At 39.7% G+C, this 16,978-nt stretch overlaps 1 protein-coding gene across 1 annotated transcript in view; it reads left to right on the top strand.

Annotated features, from left to right (window-relative positions):
* DDX31 (DEAD (Asp-Glu-Ala-Asp) box polypeptide 31) overlaps nt 1–16,978 on the top strand; it is a 74,722-nt gene that overhangs the window by 36,028 nt on the left and 21,716 nt on the right. Inside the window, exons 16-18 of the mRNA XM_006834995.1 lie at nt 3,306–3,387; nt 10,809–10,920; nt 16,607–16,775. Of these exons, the coding sequence (XP_006835058.1) occupies nt 3,306–3,387; nt 10,809–10,920; nt 16,607–16,775 (363 nt within the window). The remainder of the gene's footprint in view (nt 1–3,305; nt 3,388–10,808; nt 10,921–16,606; nt 16,776–16,978) is intronic.

The raw sequence follows: 16,978 nt of genomic DNA, 5'->3' as shown, positions 1-16,978 counted from the left end.
TTATGTTCTGCATTTCCAGAGGCTGGAGGCAACTGGGATTTCTCCTTGACACCTTTTCCGTGTCTAGGTTGGCACCCTATTAGGAAGATGAGCTCCAGAAACCTACTGGAATAAAAATGAAAGCTCATTGGCATAACCCTTTCTTTTTTCATCCTTTATTCTGTTCCCATTGACTTTAAGTTCAGTATCTTTATTCTCTGTCACAGAAGAACTTGTGTATATATAGAAAATATTTTCAGAATTTTGTCTTCCCACAATAAAAACTTCTGTCATTGCGTCTTGGCGGTCTGTCATTCTACAGCTCCTTTTTCTCCTCCTGCCCTAGACCGACAAATTCATATCCTTTCATTCGGCCAGCAACTCTCTGGATGCCTCCTGTGCTTACTCACATCAACATGATCTCAGAAAAAAATGAGAGCAATAGCAGTTACGAAGACAAACAAGAATTTTCTAATACCAGAGTTAGCACCATAAGTTCCTCTATCTTTCTATGCTTTCTTAACTTAGCTTTAGTAAACCTATTTAGCTTGATTCCTATGAATGGCTCCAGTATATAATCCGAAAATTGCAAAGGGAAAATGATAATTGGCATGAACACTATTAGCAAGCCAATTGTCCTCTGTGATGTCATCGGAAAAACTGGTATGCTACCAAATTCAGCATACCTGTCACATTGCAAAGGAGAAAGTTGAAAAGGATCAGATACAGATTAGGGAACTACTGACAGGAAAAGATTTTGATCTCTAGAGAGGAGGACATAGAGGGTAGTTAAAGAGCATTCGTTTTAAGGGGTAAAATGCTGTGTCCTTGGTTGTGGTTTATTTCTAGCTTGAAAACTCAACTATTGCAGTGCCCTACCCCATGGACTGCTTCACTGGGCAGATATAATCAACCTAGAAAAGTCAAAATCTTCTATTAAGAAAGTATAGTCATGACTTATACTTTCTAATCTCTGTTAGAGGAAGGACTATGCATACGATATCTACAATAGACTGTTTCTTTGACTTAAAACCAAAAGATGAAAAAATGAATTTAAGAACTAGTTACAAAGTGTACAGTGGAAAGAAGCAGACCTGAATGTTTTGGGAATCAAAAAGGTGCATTCCTAGTACTTTCATTAAACAGAGGAAGAAGAATGTATATGTTTTGTATATAAGAACATGAGAGCCAGGCAGCGGGATGCTGGCATGGCTGGTGAATTACAGAGGAGATTCAGAAAGGCAGGCCGAGGCTCCCGGCAGCAAGGGCCATCACAACACATTGCCGCGTGCCTTCATATCCTGAGCACTGGAACAAACCCTGACAATTTAATTTAGCAGCCAGGCCAAGAGACAGGTGCCCTGGGCCGTTGCTGCCTCTGTCAAAAGGCTTAGAACCTTATTTCTGTATCCTTTTGACTTTGTGTTTACCAACTTTTTACTTTTTTTTCTACCTCCCCTTTAAATATGTTTCCAATGAAAATCATCGTTGGTTTATTAAAATGTAAATGCTTCATCAAAACATTTATTTCTTAGATCAAACTAAGACAGTTCCTTGAATGTATTCATTTATCTATTTTTATAGTAAGGTGGGATGATGTTGTTGTTGTTATGTGCCGTGGAGTCTAGAACCATAAATAATCAGAGTGGATTTGTTTTGTTCCTCAGAGGAAAAGAGTTCTTAGACTTAAGAAGACTTGTTAAAACTATAAAACGCTACAGTTCACTCTCAGCTCCTGTCCACTTCCGGGAGTGGTCTCCTAGCGTAAGAGCTATACCTTTGCTGAAATGTCAGCACTTCTGTGTGTTTAGGAAACTACCTTTCTGGGACATATAGAGGTTTTGTACCCCTGACTGAATGGCATTATTCTTGTTTTCCTTTCCCCCTTTAAGATTTGACTTCAAGTTCTTATGTTTCTTTCCCTCCTTTTTTTTCCCCCCCTCGTAAAGAAGAAAATGTCACAAATAGAGGCAAGTGATATAGAGAAAGAAAGAAGCTAGGTCTGAGCTAGGTTTCCACCTTCCGTCAGCTTTCCAGGCATAAATAAGAGGCAAATTTAATAGCCATTAACAGTTCTCTCTCATATGAAAAATAAATTTTCCATAAAACCATGAGCATTTTCCTCTGACTGCCACGCTTTCGATGCATGCTCTACCTTCTTCAAGTGACTCTTAACTGCTGTAGAAAGATTCCACATACCCATAGGGCTGTGAGCTGGCAGCAGCAAGAGAGAACGTTGAGGAGTGGGGGCTGGGGGTGTTTAGGGAAGAGATGACACATTTCAGGTAAATCGCTGTCAAAGACTTGACATTTTCATTCATAGCTTTGTCAGAGTAACCTTTAGGGGAAAGGGGGAGAAGTGTCGTCTCCCACATAAGAGGTTGCCATTCTTGTTTTAATTTGCTGTTACATTTTCAAAAAAAAACAACATACAAAAAAAATCATTTATCTTTTTATGATCTGTTTCCCCACCCCCAGAGCTCCTCCTTCCATTTTTCTTTCTCCCTGGGAAGTATGTTTTCAAGAGCTCATATTTCCTCTTCAGTCTCTGAGACATGATTCCAGATCTGTGTTCCATATTTGAGCACTGTGACCTCCCAGGCAGTTGGATGAAGTATAGACTCTCCAGATGTCCCACCTGCCGACAGGGTGGAATGGACTGTTGTGTTCTTGCTTCCAGTGGCTTCTGCTCATATGTGGAAATCTAATGTCTGATTTCAGCAGTTTGCACATAGCTGTAGATTCATCAGACATCATTTGTTCTTTACCCTTTAATAGTTAAAAGGACAAGAATAGTCAAGGTACCCAGGGTGGAATAGATTGTTCTGGTCCTGTGGAAAAGAAGCTTTGGCCACTTGTTAGCTTTCACTGTGCTATTTACTCTAGTAGTTATGAAAGGATCTTTATCCACCCTTTAGAAATTACTATCTAAGTATAAAGGGAAAGGGAAAATCTGATATATTTAAAAATTTCATCTGCTTCTGCTAGAATCAAGATAGTATACCAACAAGCAGGCCTACATATTTACTATGCAGGATTTATTAAGAAATAATATCTTCCCTATAAAGGAAATTCTAAACATAGCATATTTTAAATTAATCCAAAGGAAAGAAATTTTCAAGAATATTGACTTACCTGTTCCTGCAAAAAAATACTCTATTTCCTTTTAAGTTCCTAAAGGTTTAGGAAGAAATTCCCTTTCTTGTGAAGCTGTAAGCTCTACTTTGTGCCTAACTAGCTTGAGGATAAGCCACTTCTGTGTATCAAAATTTGGGCTGTTTTTGAAAGAATAAAAAATTTACCTTGATATACCCTTCCTTTTACAGTATTTCCGAGATTAAGATGGAAGATATTTTGTCTGTTTTGACAAGAGATGATTATTTTAAAAGACGGCGATGGGGAAACCAGGTGAATTTTATTATTTATTGTACTTGCTGCTAACTACGTGATCCATTTCTTGATTTGGAGGAACGTAGATTTTGTATATGGGTTCGTTTTTTCTTTTGTCAAGCAAAACCTATGTTTTAACCCTGAAAATTAGATAAGGACAGATCTTGATTATGTTTTTTCTCTTTGAGGCTTCTGGATGTGCTTATTGGTATCATCCAGCTAATGGGCTGTAGTCCATTCTGGAAGCCAGCCACGGAGCAGCAGGCTTCCCAGAAAGGAGATGTAGGCCAGAATGAGTTTGGAGGCAGCATTACATGTTCAACCCCAGTGGTCCCTCGCCATATTACCAACAAGGACCACTGGCTAGATTCATTCATCCAAGATAGCTTGAATAAAATAAATATCTCTGTGTCTCCTTTCAAGCAAATTGAGTTCATCTGTTTTTTAATGTGGGTGTGCTATATACACAGAGGAAGAGTAAAGTTGAAATTATTAAGAAGAATAATTTTATTATCCATGCAATTCCATATGGAGTTCTTGAACAGTTGTTGGCAGCCCTGAACATCCTAACTTTACCCCTGCTAGGCAATCATTTCCACACCTCAGCGTATATTACATATATTCTTGTGTCTTTGTATGTGTGTATAGTGTTGCTATATATAATTTTGTTCATGAAATAGTAATTATTTGAATATATTGTATTCATTTGCTTATGACTAAGGATTACTGTTGTTGTAGCTACCCTGTATAGGGTTTCCAAGGAGCAGCTGCTGGGTTTGAACCTTTTGGTTCGCAATCCTGTGCTAATCCTACTGTGCCAAAAATCAAAGCCAAGTAGTCAAGCTACTTAGTTCTGGTATGGTGCTGTGAGTTCATGCGCTGGAATGCACGGTTGGTTTGAACCGCAAGGTCAGGTGTTCAAGCTAACCAGCGGCTCCTCGGAAACCCTATACAGGGCCCCTATCAGGGCTCTTAACAACAACAACATATATCTTTATTTGGATCAATATTCTCCATGAGGCAGGTACTAGATTTGATTGTCCTTCACTTAAATTCTCTTGTTCCAAGCAGTGCCTAAGGAAATTACATAATAAAAGAAGAGGAAATAGCCATACATGCTCTTGTTGTTAAGTGCTGTTAAGTAGATTTTGACCATAGTGACCCTGTATAGGGTTTCCAAGGAGCAGCTGATGAGCTTGAACCACTGACCTTGCATTTCAAAGTGACTTTGCTGTCCAGTGCATTAACCCACAGTGCCACAATTATTGTTAACTTAGTTTCTGTCACAGACTTGGTCTTTAGCTTAGTTCTTTTCATGTATAATTTCGTGTAATCCTCATGTTGGTAAGTTCCCACTCATAGCCACCCTGTGTAGGGTTTTCAAGGAACCTCTGGTAGATTTGAACTGCTGGCCTTGCGGTTCAAACCGACCTTGTGATCGAGCGCTTATCCTATAGTGCCACACCAGGACTCCTTAATCATCATAGCAACCCTTTAAAGTAGACAGTATTGTCCCAGTTTATAGATGAGGAAACAAGTTAGGTTAAGGAAATAACACGAGGTCATACTGATAATCATTATCTCCTTGGAATTTGAAATCAGGCAGTCTTAACATCAAAATACATTTTCTTAACTCTATTATCGGTGTGTTTCCAATGTTGTTGTAAAGTGCCATTGAGTTGGTTCTAACTCATAAGGATCCTGTGTAGGGACTCCAGGATTAACTGGCTGGTGGGTTTGAATTGTCGACCCTGTGATTCGCAGTCTAGTGCTTATCCTACAGCACCACATCAGGACCCCCTGTTTCCATTAGTATTAGCTAAACCAAGAAAATGGGATTCAATTTTTTTTTTTAATTAAGTGATTTCAAATTGGGTAATCACTCAAATTAGAGGTAAAAATTAGGCAATAACTGGTACCACAACAGAAATCTCTGTGAACAAAGCTATTTAACATTCAGTTGCAGCCACACTAGAATTTGAATCACCTTTTAATAGCAGTTTGTTACCAAGAGAATTGACCAGTAACCAAACTCATTGGTCTTGACACACTGCTGTTCTTTTGGAACTATTGTGAACTTTAGTCAGGATTCTAGAAGGCATACTAAGTCTTATCTAACAGTACCTCAGATACTGCTAACTAGGAACAGGCCAGGTCTATCCTCACTGAGGTTCATTAATAATGTAGAAAAGGACCTCTTCTTAGATAAGATTATTTTTTTCATAATAATGTCTGCACAGACAGAATAGCCATGTGGAGCCACAGGAGAACTGCTTGTGGAGACAACATAGCAGAGTGATTGGACCTTAAGGTCAAATTCCTGATCTGCCACTTATGAGCCATAGGATTTTGGGCAAGCACTGATCTTTCTAAGCACATTTTTACTTCATGTATAAAACAAAGCTAATAGTATTCTTCTCATAAGATGGATGGACTGGGTGAGCAATAGCCCTAAAGTCTCAAGTACCATGCATAGTACTGAATGTTTTTATTATTTGGTCGTATCATTTGGTAGCAGATATGGCAGCATGGCCCATGCTCAGTGACAAGAAGTGTGGTGCCTAGTTTGCTGCATCATAAACATTGGAACATAAGCCTCTGCCTTCTCTCCAGAAATGAGAGCAATGAGAGCAAGCAGTAAAATTGTAACATGAGATGTTAAATTTGACCAATTTAGTCTTTCCTATTATTGTATCAGGGACCAACTTTGGTGTCAGTATTTATCCCATGAGAACAGATCGTTTCTCTCCAGGGAGTTGATCACTGTGTGCATCTGCACATCCCCTGGGAAGCTGGGGAAGGGCATTCACCTACTCATGAAGGACATTTCCCCAAAGAAGGAACAGAGCAGCTGCATTTCCCTCTGCTCTGTCAGGAACAAGGCACAGTTGTTTTTTTGTTTTAAACATCTGCCCTCTGTGACTTTGCAGCATCATTTCTCCCTAAGCTTTAACCTGACTTGAACCCAGCCTGAAAGACTCCCTGAGACTTTTGAGGTGTGTTTTATAAGCTCATTGGTAAGAGGCACATCCCAGAGTCAGACAGACATGGGTTTGAATCCTTCCTTCGCTACTAGTAGCTCTTTGACCTTGGGCAAATCACATAAATATAAGTAAATAAACCAAGGCGTAAAGTGCTCAGCATAGTTCAGGAATCTTTTTTAAGATTTACCAAAGTAAGTTCTCTCCATCGTATTTCAGCCCCAAGCTCCTGACCTGAAGTACAGGAATGAATTGACTGCTTCCAACATTTTTGAAGTTTGTGGATCTTTGTTGTTGTTTTTAAAAAGCTAAGTAAATTGGTGGAGTCCTGGTATGGCACTGTAGGATAAGCACTCGACTGCAAGCTCGGGTTAAATCGCAAGGTTGGTCGTTCAGATCCACCTGCCACTCCTTGGACATCCTGTTACATATAGGGTTGCTATTGAGTCAGAACCTGCTCAATGGTGCTTAACAACAAGAAGAAGTAAAATTGGAGTTTCACTGACACTAAAATAGCTGGTTAACTTAGAAAGTGAAATTAGTTACATATCAGACTCTAGATGTCATAGATAAAGATTTGGTTGGTTTGACAAAATAAAACTTTAATTCAGAGGAAAAAGAAATACTAAAATTTACTATATCACTAATTATCACATGGTTTTACAGCCTTCAGAGTATTTTATGTGTGTGATCCATGTGAATAGTAAAAAGAATAAAGTAGCTCCTAGACACAGTTTCAAGTTCCATCTTGTGTAAGAACTACAGTAGGTTAATTGCTCTGCTCAATTTAGACAGTTTCCACTAGCATATGCACTAATGCTAGGAAAACAAATGTGGGTTCAATAGTTAAGCCATTTACACATATAGCCAGACACCTCATTATAATGCCCCTAGTCTTCACCCAGCTCAAATGAAGTCCACTGTAAATGCCCTTTTGGCACACAAATTTTTAGGCTTCTGTGAACAGAAAACGAGTGAAGCATCTGTAAAATGTATATTTCATATTTAGGTATATAAAATATATATAGCTGCGTCTGGGTGTGTGAATGTTCACCTACCTACAAAGAGAATAAATTTGATCTTTCAACTTTACTGAGAAGCACGCAGAAGGTTCTAGGGACCATGGGAGTAAAACTCACCTTCGCAATAAAGTGATTAAAACAAAATCCTTTCACTTCGTTTTAAAAATATCTTGAAAGTTGGTAATACCAAGACATATGCTTTTTTGTTGTTGTCTTGTTGCTTTACTTTACAACACCATCACCCACCACTGCTACCACCTAAAACTTTTTACGACATAAACAGTTTGGCCTAGTTGTCTTAGATTCATCTGTGGCTCCTTGATTAGTTAAGAGATTTTCATCTTGCAAGTATAATAAGTATAGGCTCATATTCAAGCACACACACCAAACCATGTTTTTTCTACAAGTCTTATTTTGTCCTATGAAATATGCCTGTAAACTTATCCTAACCCCCCCCAAAAAAAAAAAAAAGTCACTGGCATTGTGAGATATCAAAGAAGACCAGTAGCCTCTTGCTTAGTCCTCTTTGATTGTTCGCTCCAAGATCAGTAGGCTCTTACTGATAAAGGACTAAGAAAGCTAAAACTGTAATTTTCTAAACTGTCCGTGGTCCATTGGTTGCAAGTTAGCTTCATTACCAGTACTGCATCAGTGTGTCTTTGAGGGTGGGAAAGCCAGTCAGTCCTGCAGAGTATTCATGTGCCTGCAGGGGTTTGACCCGTTCTCATTACGGGAGGATTTTACTTGTCTGGGCCTGGAGATGGTGGTGCATAACTCTGCCCCCCTCTGTCTTCAGTTTAAATTTAGACTGTCCTCCCCAGAAGACAACTGAAAAAAAAATACCTCATTCATTCTCAAGAGGGGCAATTTTAAAATAAAGTATTTCTGGAAGTGAGGGCGGGAAAGAAGGGAAGAGTAAGAAATGCTTTTTCCTAAATATATTATGTTTTCTGCCATTAACTTTTTCTTATATTTTACAGAAACTGACCTCATCATTTTAAACATGTGAACCTTATTTTATCGTTTTTCTCCCCCTACATATTTCACTAGTATACATACTCACATTATATATGTGTGTATATGTTTTTTGGTTTTTTTTTCAGGTTGGGAAGAAAAGATGCCTCATTTTGAAACCTAAAGGGGGGAATAAGAAAAGCCCTTTGTAATATATTGCCATATTATCACTAAATCCCCTGACAGTTGTGACACACAGGCAAGTCACCTGTCACTTAAGCTTGAGGTCTCTTTAATTTTCTCCTGGAATTCGCACCAGGCTGTCTTTAATTTGAGGCCTTTATTGGAATTCTGAAACCTCTCTGCCTCCCTGGCTCTCAGATCTATTCTGAGAGCTGTTACAGAATGTATACAATAACCAACAGAGGGATTCGGAGAGGGCTGGAGCTCTGTTTATTTAACACTCTAGAGGGATTTTTGTGCTTATTCGGTCCTGGATGCCCGGCTTTCAATATCGCTTTGACAACCATTCTGCCCTTCTCATTAATTTTAAACAGTTAAAACACAGGAAAAAGAGGAAAAAGTTTTCATTATTAAAGTGCTTTACTTTTTAATAACAGAGGATTCTGTCCGCCAGGGGAAAGGGCATCCTCGCTAATTTCACATTCATAAAAAAAAAAAAAAAAAAAAACCCACCAGGAAGGTGACAGTTGCTCTGCTGAGGTGGCTTAACGAAAGGAGGGCACCCAAAAAAAAAAAAAAGTTTGCATTTCACATCAGTTAAGAGGGTAAAAAAATCCTTGTTAATGACAACAGCAAATGTCCACTTTCGTAACACAGCTCCTGAATGACTTTTCTCTTGACATTTTCCTGGATGAAACCCTTAGGGGGACCATGTACTGTGAAATCAGCTAGGCTGTCATCAACCAAACAGGTAGCAGGAGTGATTTGACTAAACCAAAAACATTTTCAGGTTGTTAAGTCTCTATTAATCCAGAGATGAACATCGATCCAAAAAATGAGGCTTTTTCTTCTCTCCCCTTTGTTCTTCCTCTGGCAGCTTTAAAAGTGAGAGACAGTCTTGTGAGGGTAGGTTTGGCCCAGGTAGTCAAACACAGGCACTTGCACCCTGTTCTCTACAAAAGTTGAAAGAAGCAGGGGCTGGGTTGCACACTGTGCCCCACAAGTGGGTGAGGGACATGAGGTATCCAGGCCTAGTAACACTACTTAAATTAGATCAATATTGTTGGGGAGGCACTGGAGCCAAATGGAATTAGAGAAACTGTTCGCTTAGATTTCACCTTAAATTGAAAGGATCCATGTTTGAGATACAGGAAACAAAAACCACTAGTTTTTAGTAGGGATGTAAAGAAGTCTTTTTTTTTTTTAGGACTGTTAAAGAATGAAAAGAAAATTTATGTTACCATTTGCCATCTGTAGAGCCCTGGTGGTGCAGTGGTTAAGCACTTGCTTGGTGGTTGGAACCCACCAGCCACTCTCTTGGAAGAAGAGGTGGCAGTCTACTCTGTGAATTGTATGGCCTAGGAAACACTATGGGCAATTCTGTCTACTTTGTCCTACAGTCACTGAGTCAGAATTGAGCAGTGGATTTTTTTTTTTTTTTGGTTTTAGGGTTCGTGTAGATAATATAGATGTTGTATCTTTCAGAGGGACCATCTACTGCAAAGATCCAGGCAGTCTTCTTTGAATGTGGTTTGTTGGAACAGCCCATTCCTTACTTAGCTTCTGGAATCTCAGCATAATATAGGGCCTCCATGGTTATGGATTAAGTGAAGTTAAAAGAATCTGAAACATGGAGAAATCTGAACCTCTCTTAGAATTAAGGAAGTGTGCTCTCATTCTAGGGTGGTTGTTGTTAAGTACCGTGGAGTCGATTTTGACCCATAGCGACCCTGCATAGGGTTTCCGAGGAGCAGCTGGTGAGCTTGAACCGCCGACCTTGTAATTCAAATGACTTTGCAGTCTGGTGTATTAACACACAGAGCCACACCAGGAGGAATAACTTTTTTAAGGCTAAATTTTAGGCAGATTACTGTTGGATGCTCTAATCAGTGTGTCATTGATAAATGTAAGGGAGTGAAAAGATTAAGGCCTAAGTAGGAGACACAAGATTCATTCGAAAATCGCTTATGTTCAACGATGGTTTAAGTGCTTGAATTGGTATTGGAAAATTTCAAATCATCTCTCATTTTGCATGAGTGATAAGAGGCCAGGAAGGAAAGTAAATCAATAAGTAAATAAATAAATAGAATAGATCTGCTTCCTCACAATGCCATCCTTTTCTTGACTTTAACATCTTTATAGCTCCTCTTTTTTTTCCCTAGTAATATTGAGAGGATTACCCTTGTTGGCCCCTAGGTGGTTACTGTGTGATTTTACTGTTATTAAATCTATTATAAACTGCTTCATTATTCCTGACTCCAATTCTGTCTTTTCTTTAATCCTTCCGTCACCCTCCCAGAAATCCTGTGCTGTTGGCCCCCAGGAAATCCGTGAGCGAGCCACAGTCTTACAGACAGTATTTGAAGATTATGTGCACTCCAGTGAAAGGAGGGTCTCCTGGGCAAAAAAAGGTCAGTAGATTTCTTAGGTGATTAGAGAGTAGATAGCCCAGCAGATACCGCCCCCATCTCTACGCATATACCCCCGAATGACTTGAGAGGCCAACCAGGAATCTCTACTCACCAGCAAAAGCCTTCAATCTCTGCAGCATTTGGAATCAGGCACGGAAGGCTTTAAAATGATATTAAATGTTAATTTCATCCTTCCTCCCATTTTATACAAATGAGACTTTATCTTGGCTTACAGCAGGACTGGAGCTTTGACCCAACAACATGGATCTTACGGATCCATTTTTCTGTGTCTTTGAAAAGTAGATATAACAAGTCGGTAGAAATAGTTGTAGAGATAGAAATTAGAGATGAAAGTAAGGGCTGGAAATATTATACCTAAACTGTTCCTATTTAAAAGCACAAAGAAAAATGACAAAGAACATGCTGAGTTAGAGCCATAGACCATGGTCCCAATTCCTAGGAAATTTGCAAAAGAGTTAACTATTAATTTAATATTCATACTTTTTATATGATAAGTTGGCTTCTGGGATCACCAAGCATTAAGTGTGGACTTAACAGTTCACTTTGAGAAATGAGCAAGGATGAGGACTAGGGGCTTATATTAACTGATCATTTTTTATAGTGGAACTGTGCCTTGGCTAGTGACTAACTCATGTGCCAGTGAGACTTGCTCCATATTAGTGGATCCACAGTTCTTTTCAATAGTTGCCTGCGGTTTTGAGAAAAATGCCATGCTAATTTACTAATACTGTATCCTTTCTTCTTTTTATGAATAGAAATATATTTTTGGAAACCAGTTGTTCAATAAATATGTATTGAATTGGACACTGTTCCAAGTGCTTAGGATACCTCAGGGATCAGAACAGATAAAAAGTTAGCCTTTGTGAGGCCAACATTCTAGTGGACAATGAGCACCCTAAACATACACACACACACACACACACACACACACACACACATACACACATATGCATACATACATAAGCAAATAAGCTAGGTAGTCTAGTAGATGGTGCTAAGAGCTCTGAAAAGAAATAGAGCAGAGAAGGGCGATCAAAGGGTGGTAGGGCAGAGTTCATTTTAAATAGTGGTCAGAGTGAAGCGCTGTGATAGTTGTGAAAAAGGATGAGCCATGCAGCTCTTTGAAGAAAAGGTATTCCAGTCAGTGAGAACAGCCAGAGCAGAGGCACTCAAAGCAGTGTAAGCAACACAAGGGGAGGAGTTGAAGGGTACAGAGCATGCCAGGTGGGGAGACTGTCATAGAGATTACATTTTACTGTAGGTGAAATAGAAGCCACTGAAGGCCATGGAACAGAGATGTGACCTGATCTGACTTGACTTTGAAAAGGTCATCTGGCAGCAGTGTGGGATTAGACTTTAGGGGGACAAGGGCAAAAGCTGGGAGACCTTAACAGGACAAAACTGCTTAGTCAGCAGATATTTTTTTGAGCATGTATAATGTATGTTATGTTGGAGTCCTGGCGTGGTGCTGTGGTTTAATGCTCTGGACAGCAAAGTTGTTTTGAACCACCAGATTCAAACTTACCAGCCGCTCCTTGGAAACCCTATTACAGGGTCGCTATGAGTCAGAACTGACTTGGCAGCATGTAACAACAACAACATTATGTATGTTGGCACTTTATGAAAGCAGTCTTTTTTTATGGTCATAACACTTGACCAAATTAGAACAGCACTGGATCAAAAGGTGAAGTCTGCAGTAATTGCTCCATAAACTGCTGAGATTTAATTACTGTGTATCCTTCTAGGTTTTTTTCCTAACAATATTGTCCCCAGCATTTTCCAAAAGTAAATTTGGCATTCTATAAGGGTTTTCATAAGAATCTGCTTTTAGACAAGTACTGGAGTGTGGTATCTCAAGAGGAATTGACTTTTTGGCACAGTGCAGCTGTGCAGAGTATAGTCATTTGCTGAAAGTTAGACAGATTCAGCTTGTGTGATACATGATTAGTTGTTACGCGGCTGAATTTCAGGGGTCGTGATAAAAGCACCGGGAAATAAATAACCCACACTTTAATCTTTTACTTTGCTTTTGGTTTCAGTCAGAGGTATTTTGAATATTCTGGTGGGGTTGCAACTATTTCAGCCTGACCTGGGTCATCAGAGTAGATGCTATAATAAGTGATTCTTAGAGAAGATGGTTTTGCGATTTCTTTCATCCTTGTCACTGTTGAACTTGTTAATACCAAGAAACAAGCCAAGCTGTTTACCTTTTGTTTACAGGAATATTGGCATGGAGCTACTCCCCAGTGTTAAAGTTCCATGAAGGAAATAAATATATTATTTCTCTGATCTGCTAACTGATTGTCACACTTGATTGATAATGAGTGTAACATTATCAGTCTCTCACCCACTATAAATATAAAGCTCTCCACTGTTCTTTTTTTCTCCTGTTACTTTGGAGGTTTGGGGGAATAGACACATGTTCATCACCCTAAAGGTATTGAGTTCACAAGATAGGATCAGCCACTGTGCCCATAAGTTGATACTACCTTTTGCATTTCAGTCTGCATATGCAAATTCTTCACCACTGACTTGCTTTCCTTTTATGTCATTTCAGAACCCACCTTATGAATAATTAACAAAGCAGCTGGCTTTTGCCTTTATGGCAGAAAAGCTAGTTAGAAACTGGGCCAAGTATGCGTTTGTTTTCCTTTTGCGTATTCTGACCCAGTCATTGTTAATAGCAGCATTTAATTGTTGTTTCTTTGCAGGAGCAGTTACCAACCTTTTTTTCTCTCATATCTTGCAATTCCTTAACTAGAAATTCAAGCATTAAAAATAGTGGTTACGTAAGTTTGACTTCCATACCCCTGAATAAAAATTTTGAGAAAACGGAGTCCTTTTCTTACAAATTGCCACTTCTGTGGTTTGATCATCTCCATCTTCTGGTCTCCCTGAAGAACAAGAGCTACCTGTGTAGATAGATGTATGCTTGTACTTCTCCAATCATGGAAACCCTTTGCAGTGATGTCAGTAATCCTCTCAGTGTGATGAGCGGTCAGCAGGGTCCTTTGTCAAATGCTTTGTCTCTGTGAGAAGTGTAACAAGCCTCCTCCTTTCCCACACCTTTCTTGCTATTAATGTGTCAGATGGAAGATGCTTGTACCTTGACTCTGCCCAGACCTGTGTTTTTCTGAGAGCCAGGGGCAGGTTGGGAAGAGTGAGTATTATCCTCACCTGCCAACATGGAGTCTTACTTTTTGATTGTAAGCATTATCCACCCATAAAATGCTTTTATTCCTAATCCAGTAAGTCCAGAAATAATCCTGATTTTCTGAAGGACAAAATGCCCACATGGGGTATTTTAAGTAGATTTCCCCTAATTGATGTACCTTAAATAGTTGGCTAGAAATAGGAATTGGAGAGTACGACGTGCTCATTCTGATTAGCTATAGTTTAATCTGTCATCCCAAATAAATGTCTACTCCCATTACTCCTCTACTTTCTGCTTCTATTGGCTGTGTAGCCCCTGCTCCTTCTGCATATTCTTGACACTGCCAACATGAGCCACTTGCTGCCCCTTGGAAAGTCCTACAGACAGCTGCTACTGCCTCTGAAATTCCTTCTTTGAATTATCTAAACACGGGAGTCCATGCAAGTATGTGAGGACAACCAACTGTCGCTGTCCCCAGTGAGACAGGCTCCTTGAGGACATGGAGCTTTAGTAAAAATATGCAGTGTGAAATGCTGCCTGACCAGTTGTCCTGGGAGAAAACCCTTCGTGCCTTTTCTTGGCACACTCATTATTCCTGTAAAGCTGTGATCTGGGCACTTCAGTCTCTTGGGATAGAGGCTCTCCCTCCTTGGGAAGAGAGGGCCAACACAGGTGGAAAGCCCAGGGGCTCATGTGCTGAAGCAGAAGAGTGCTATGAACCAAGGAGACCTGGGCCAGGATTTGGGTTACGGAGATTTTAAAAGCAAAAACTCTTAGGCCTGGTTTGGCCTGATGTGTTTTCATTCTGGATCTTTTAGAATCAGGGTAAATGTTAGAGGTGTTATGGTGGGGGAGGGGACAGACAAATCTGGGTCCCTATCATTATAGCACTTGTGTCTAAGAGCCTGGTGTCAGCACCCTCCAGATAGTCCAGACCATTTGAAGTATTACAGGTTTTCATTGAAATACCCAGTCCCTAGTTATTAACAAAGGGAGTAAGCACAGATTTAAAAGAGGGGTACAGAGGAGTTGCCTTGGTTATTATTTCTCATCGATTGGGAAAAGGAGTTCACTTTGCTCAGTAAACAGAGCTTTGATGGATTCTCAGGATCCTTCCAGAAGCTGATCTGCTAAAATGACACTTTTTATTACTGTTCATAAACGCCAATCTCCAGGTGCTGTTGGGATATTATGTTTAAGCTGTGGGCAAACTTGCCAGTCCAGTGGCTCAACAAGCAAGGGTGAGAGTGGCTAGGATTCAGTGCCTCTTTCCATCAGAGAGAGTGGCTTGGCTGGCAGGAAGAGCAAAGCTTGAAAGTAAAGGGAGGAATGATGGGCATGGGGAGCGACTCCCTCCTTCCCTGCTACAGTAAGAAAAGACAGACATTTAATTTTCACTATTCTTATGAGGCATTCAAGGGGGGGACTGGGTATAAGATAATCTTTTCTTAAAGAATTGCCAAGTTGAGGCTTGGATAAAACCCCAACTTCCTGGGAACTGGCATTTCTCTGACCTGTGGGAGGATCAAGAACAAGGCTACCCTTTTCCTAGTTTTCAAATGGAGCCTAAGTTACCCTAATAGAATATTTAATGAGCATGTATAAAGAATCTCAGGATGAGCCGATTCATGGATATTTAATAATTTTCTTTTTCCTTTTGAAGATTCTTACTTCATTTCCTTTATTTATTTTTTTTTTAAGTTTTATTGTGAATTGTGTGTTCATTTCCTTTTTTACACCTTTAAATGGGTAAGAAGCACTGGATCGGTCAATCCTGGATACTTCTGGAATGAATTTGCTTTTAAAATCCCACAGATGCCTCTGATTAGGGAAAGGTAGAGGCAGTGCTTGTGGTGTAGCCAGAAACTATATAGTAATGTCTTTCTCATTCATAGTAAACATACTGAAATTCATAATAAGTCCCTTTGAATTTTTTTTGTATTTTTAATATTGACATGGATTACATTTTTAAATTTAATTAGGGAAAAAAATGTTTCTAACATAAAAGTCTGATAGTTTACTCGCTTTCATAAGAAAATAATGTGTTATGGCGCTCATTTGTAAGTGCCTTCACTCATTTCCCCTTTCATTCACTTGTACAGCAAACATCGATCAGGTGCTTGCTTTGTGCCAGATACTGTGTGAGACCCTAAGACAGTAATGAAAACAATGGGGCTCCTCGACCCTTTTGCATCATTAGTAGCGATGTAGTAAATCTGAAATTTTGCTTGATTTAATTGATAATCTTGGCTTGAAGAGTTAAGTTTTTTTTTGCTATTATCTTGAAGAATTTGAAAAATGACCCAGAAATATAGATTTTAGGTTGTCCATATACAAGGGAACTTAAGAAAGTTTGTGAACAAATGGAATTAAAAGATTGGGAGTCAGTGTCCTGGTTAGGCTCCCATCGTTGCCTGGCAAAATGAAGTGCAGAGGTAAACCATTAGGCTGGGGCAGTTGTGAACTTCAAGCTCCCAGGCCTAACAGCACCTTCTCCCCTTTTTCTTTCAGCTCTGCAGTCCTTCATCCGAGCCTATGCAACATACCCCAGGGAGCTGAAGCACATCTTCCATGTCCGATCCCTTCATCTTGGGCATGTGGCTAAGAGCTTTGGGCTAAGAGATGCCCCCACTAATCTTAATGTCTCAGCTTTAAAGAAGAAGAAAGGAAAGCTGAAAAGGTAAGATGAGCAGACATGTCCTGTAACACGTGACTGAAAGTCCCCAAGAGTGTAGACAGCTTTGTTCAGATTCACAACAGGGAGAAGAGAAGGTGGCCTGCTATACTCAGTGGACACACATCCATCTTTTGTTTTGTGAGGAATTGTCACCAGTATCTGCCCCTCCCTCAATATAAATGCTTGAAACATGAGAAAGAAATACC

Source organism: Chrysochloris asiatica, unplaced genomic scaffold (assembly GCF_000296735.1).
Source record: "Chrysochloris asiatica unplaced genomic scaffold, ChrAsi1.0 scaffold00014, whole genome shotgun sequence".
In the NCBI taxonomy this organism is placed as follows: domain Eukaryota; kingdom Metazoa; phylum Chordata; class Mammalia; order Afrosoricida; family Chrysochloridae; genus Chrysochloris; species Chrysochloris asiatica.
This window is presented reverse-complemented; position numbering and strand designations above follow the sequence as displayed.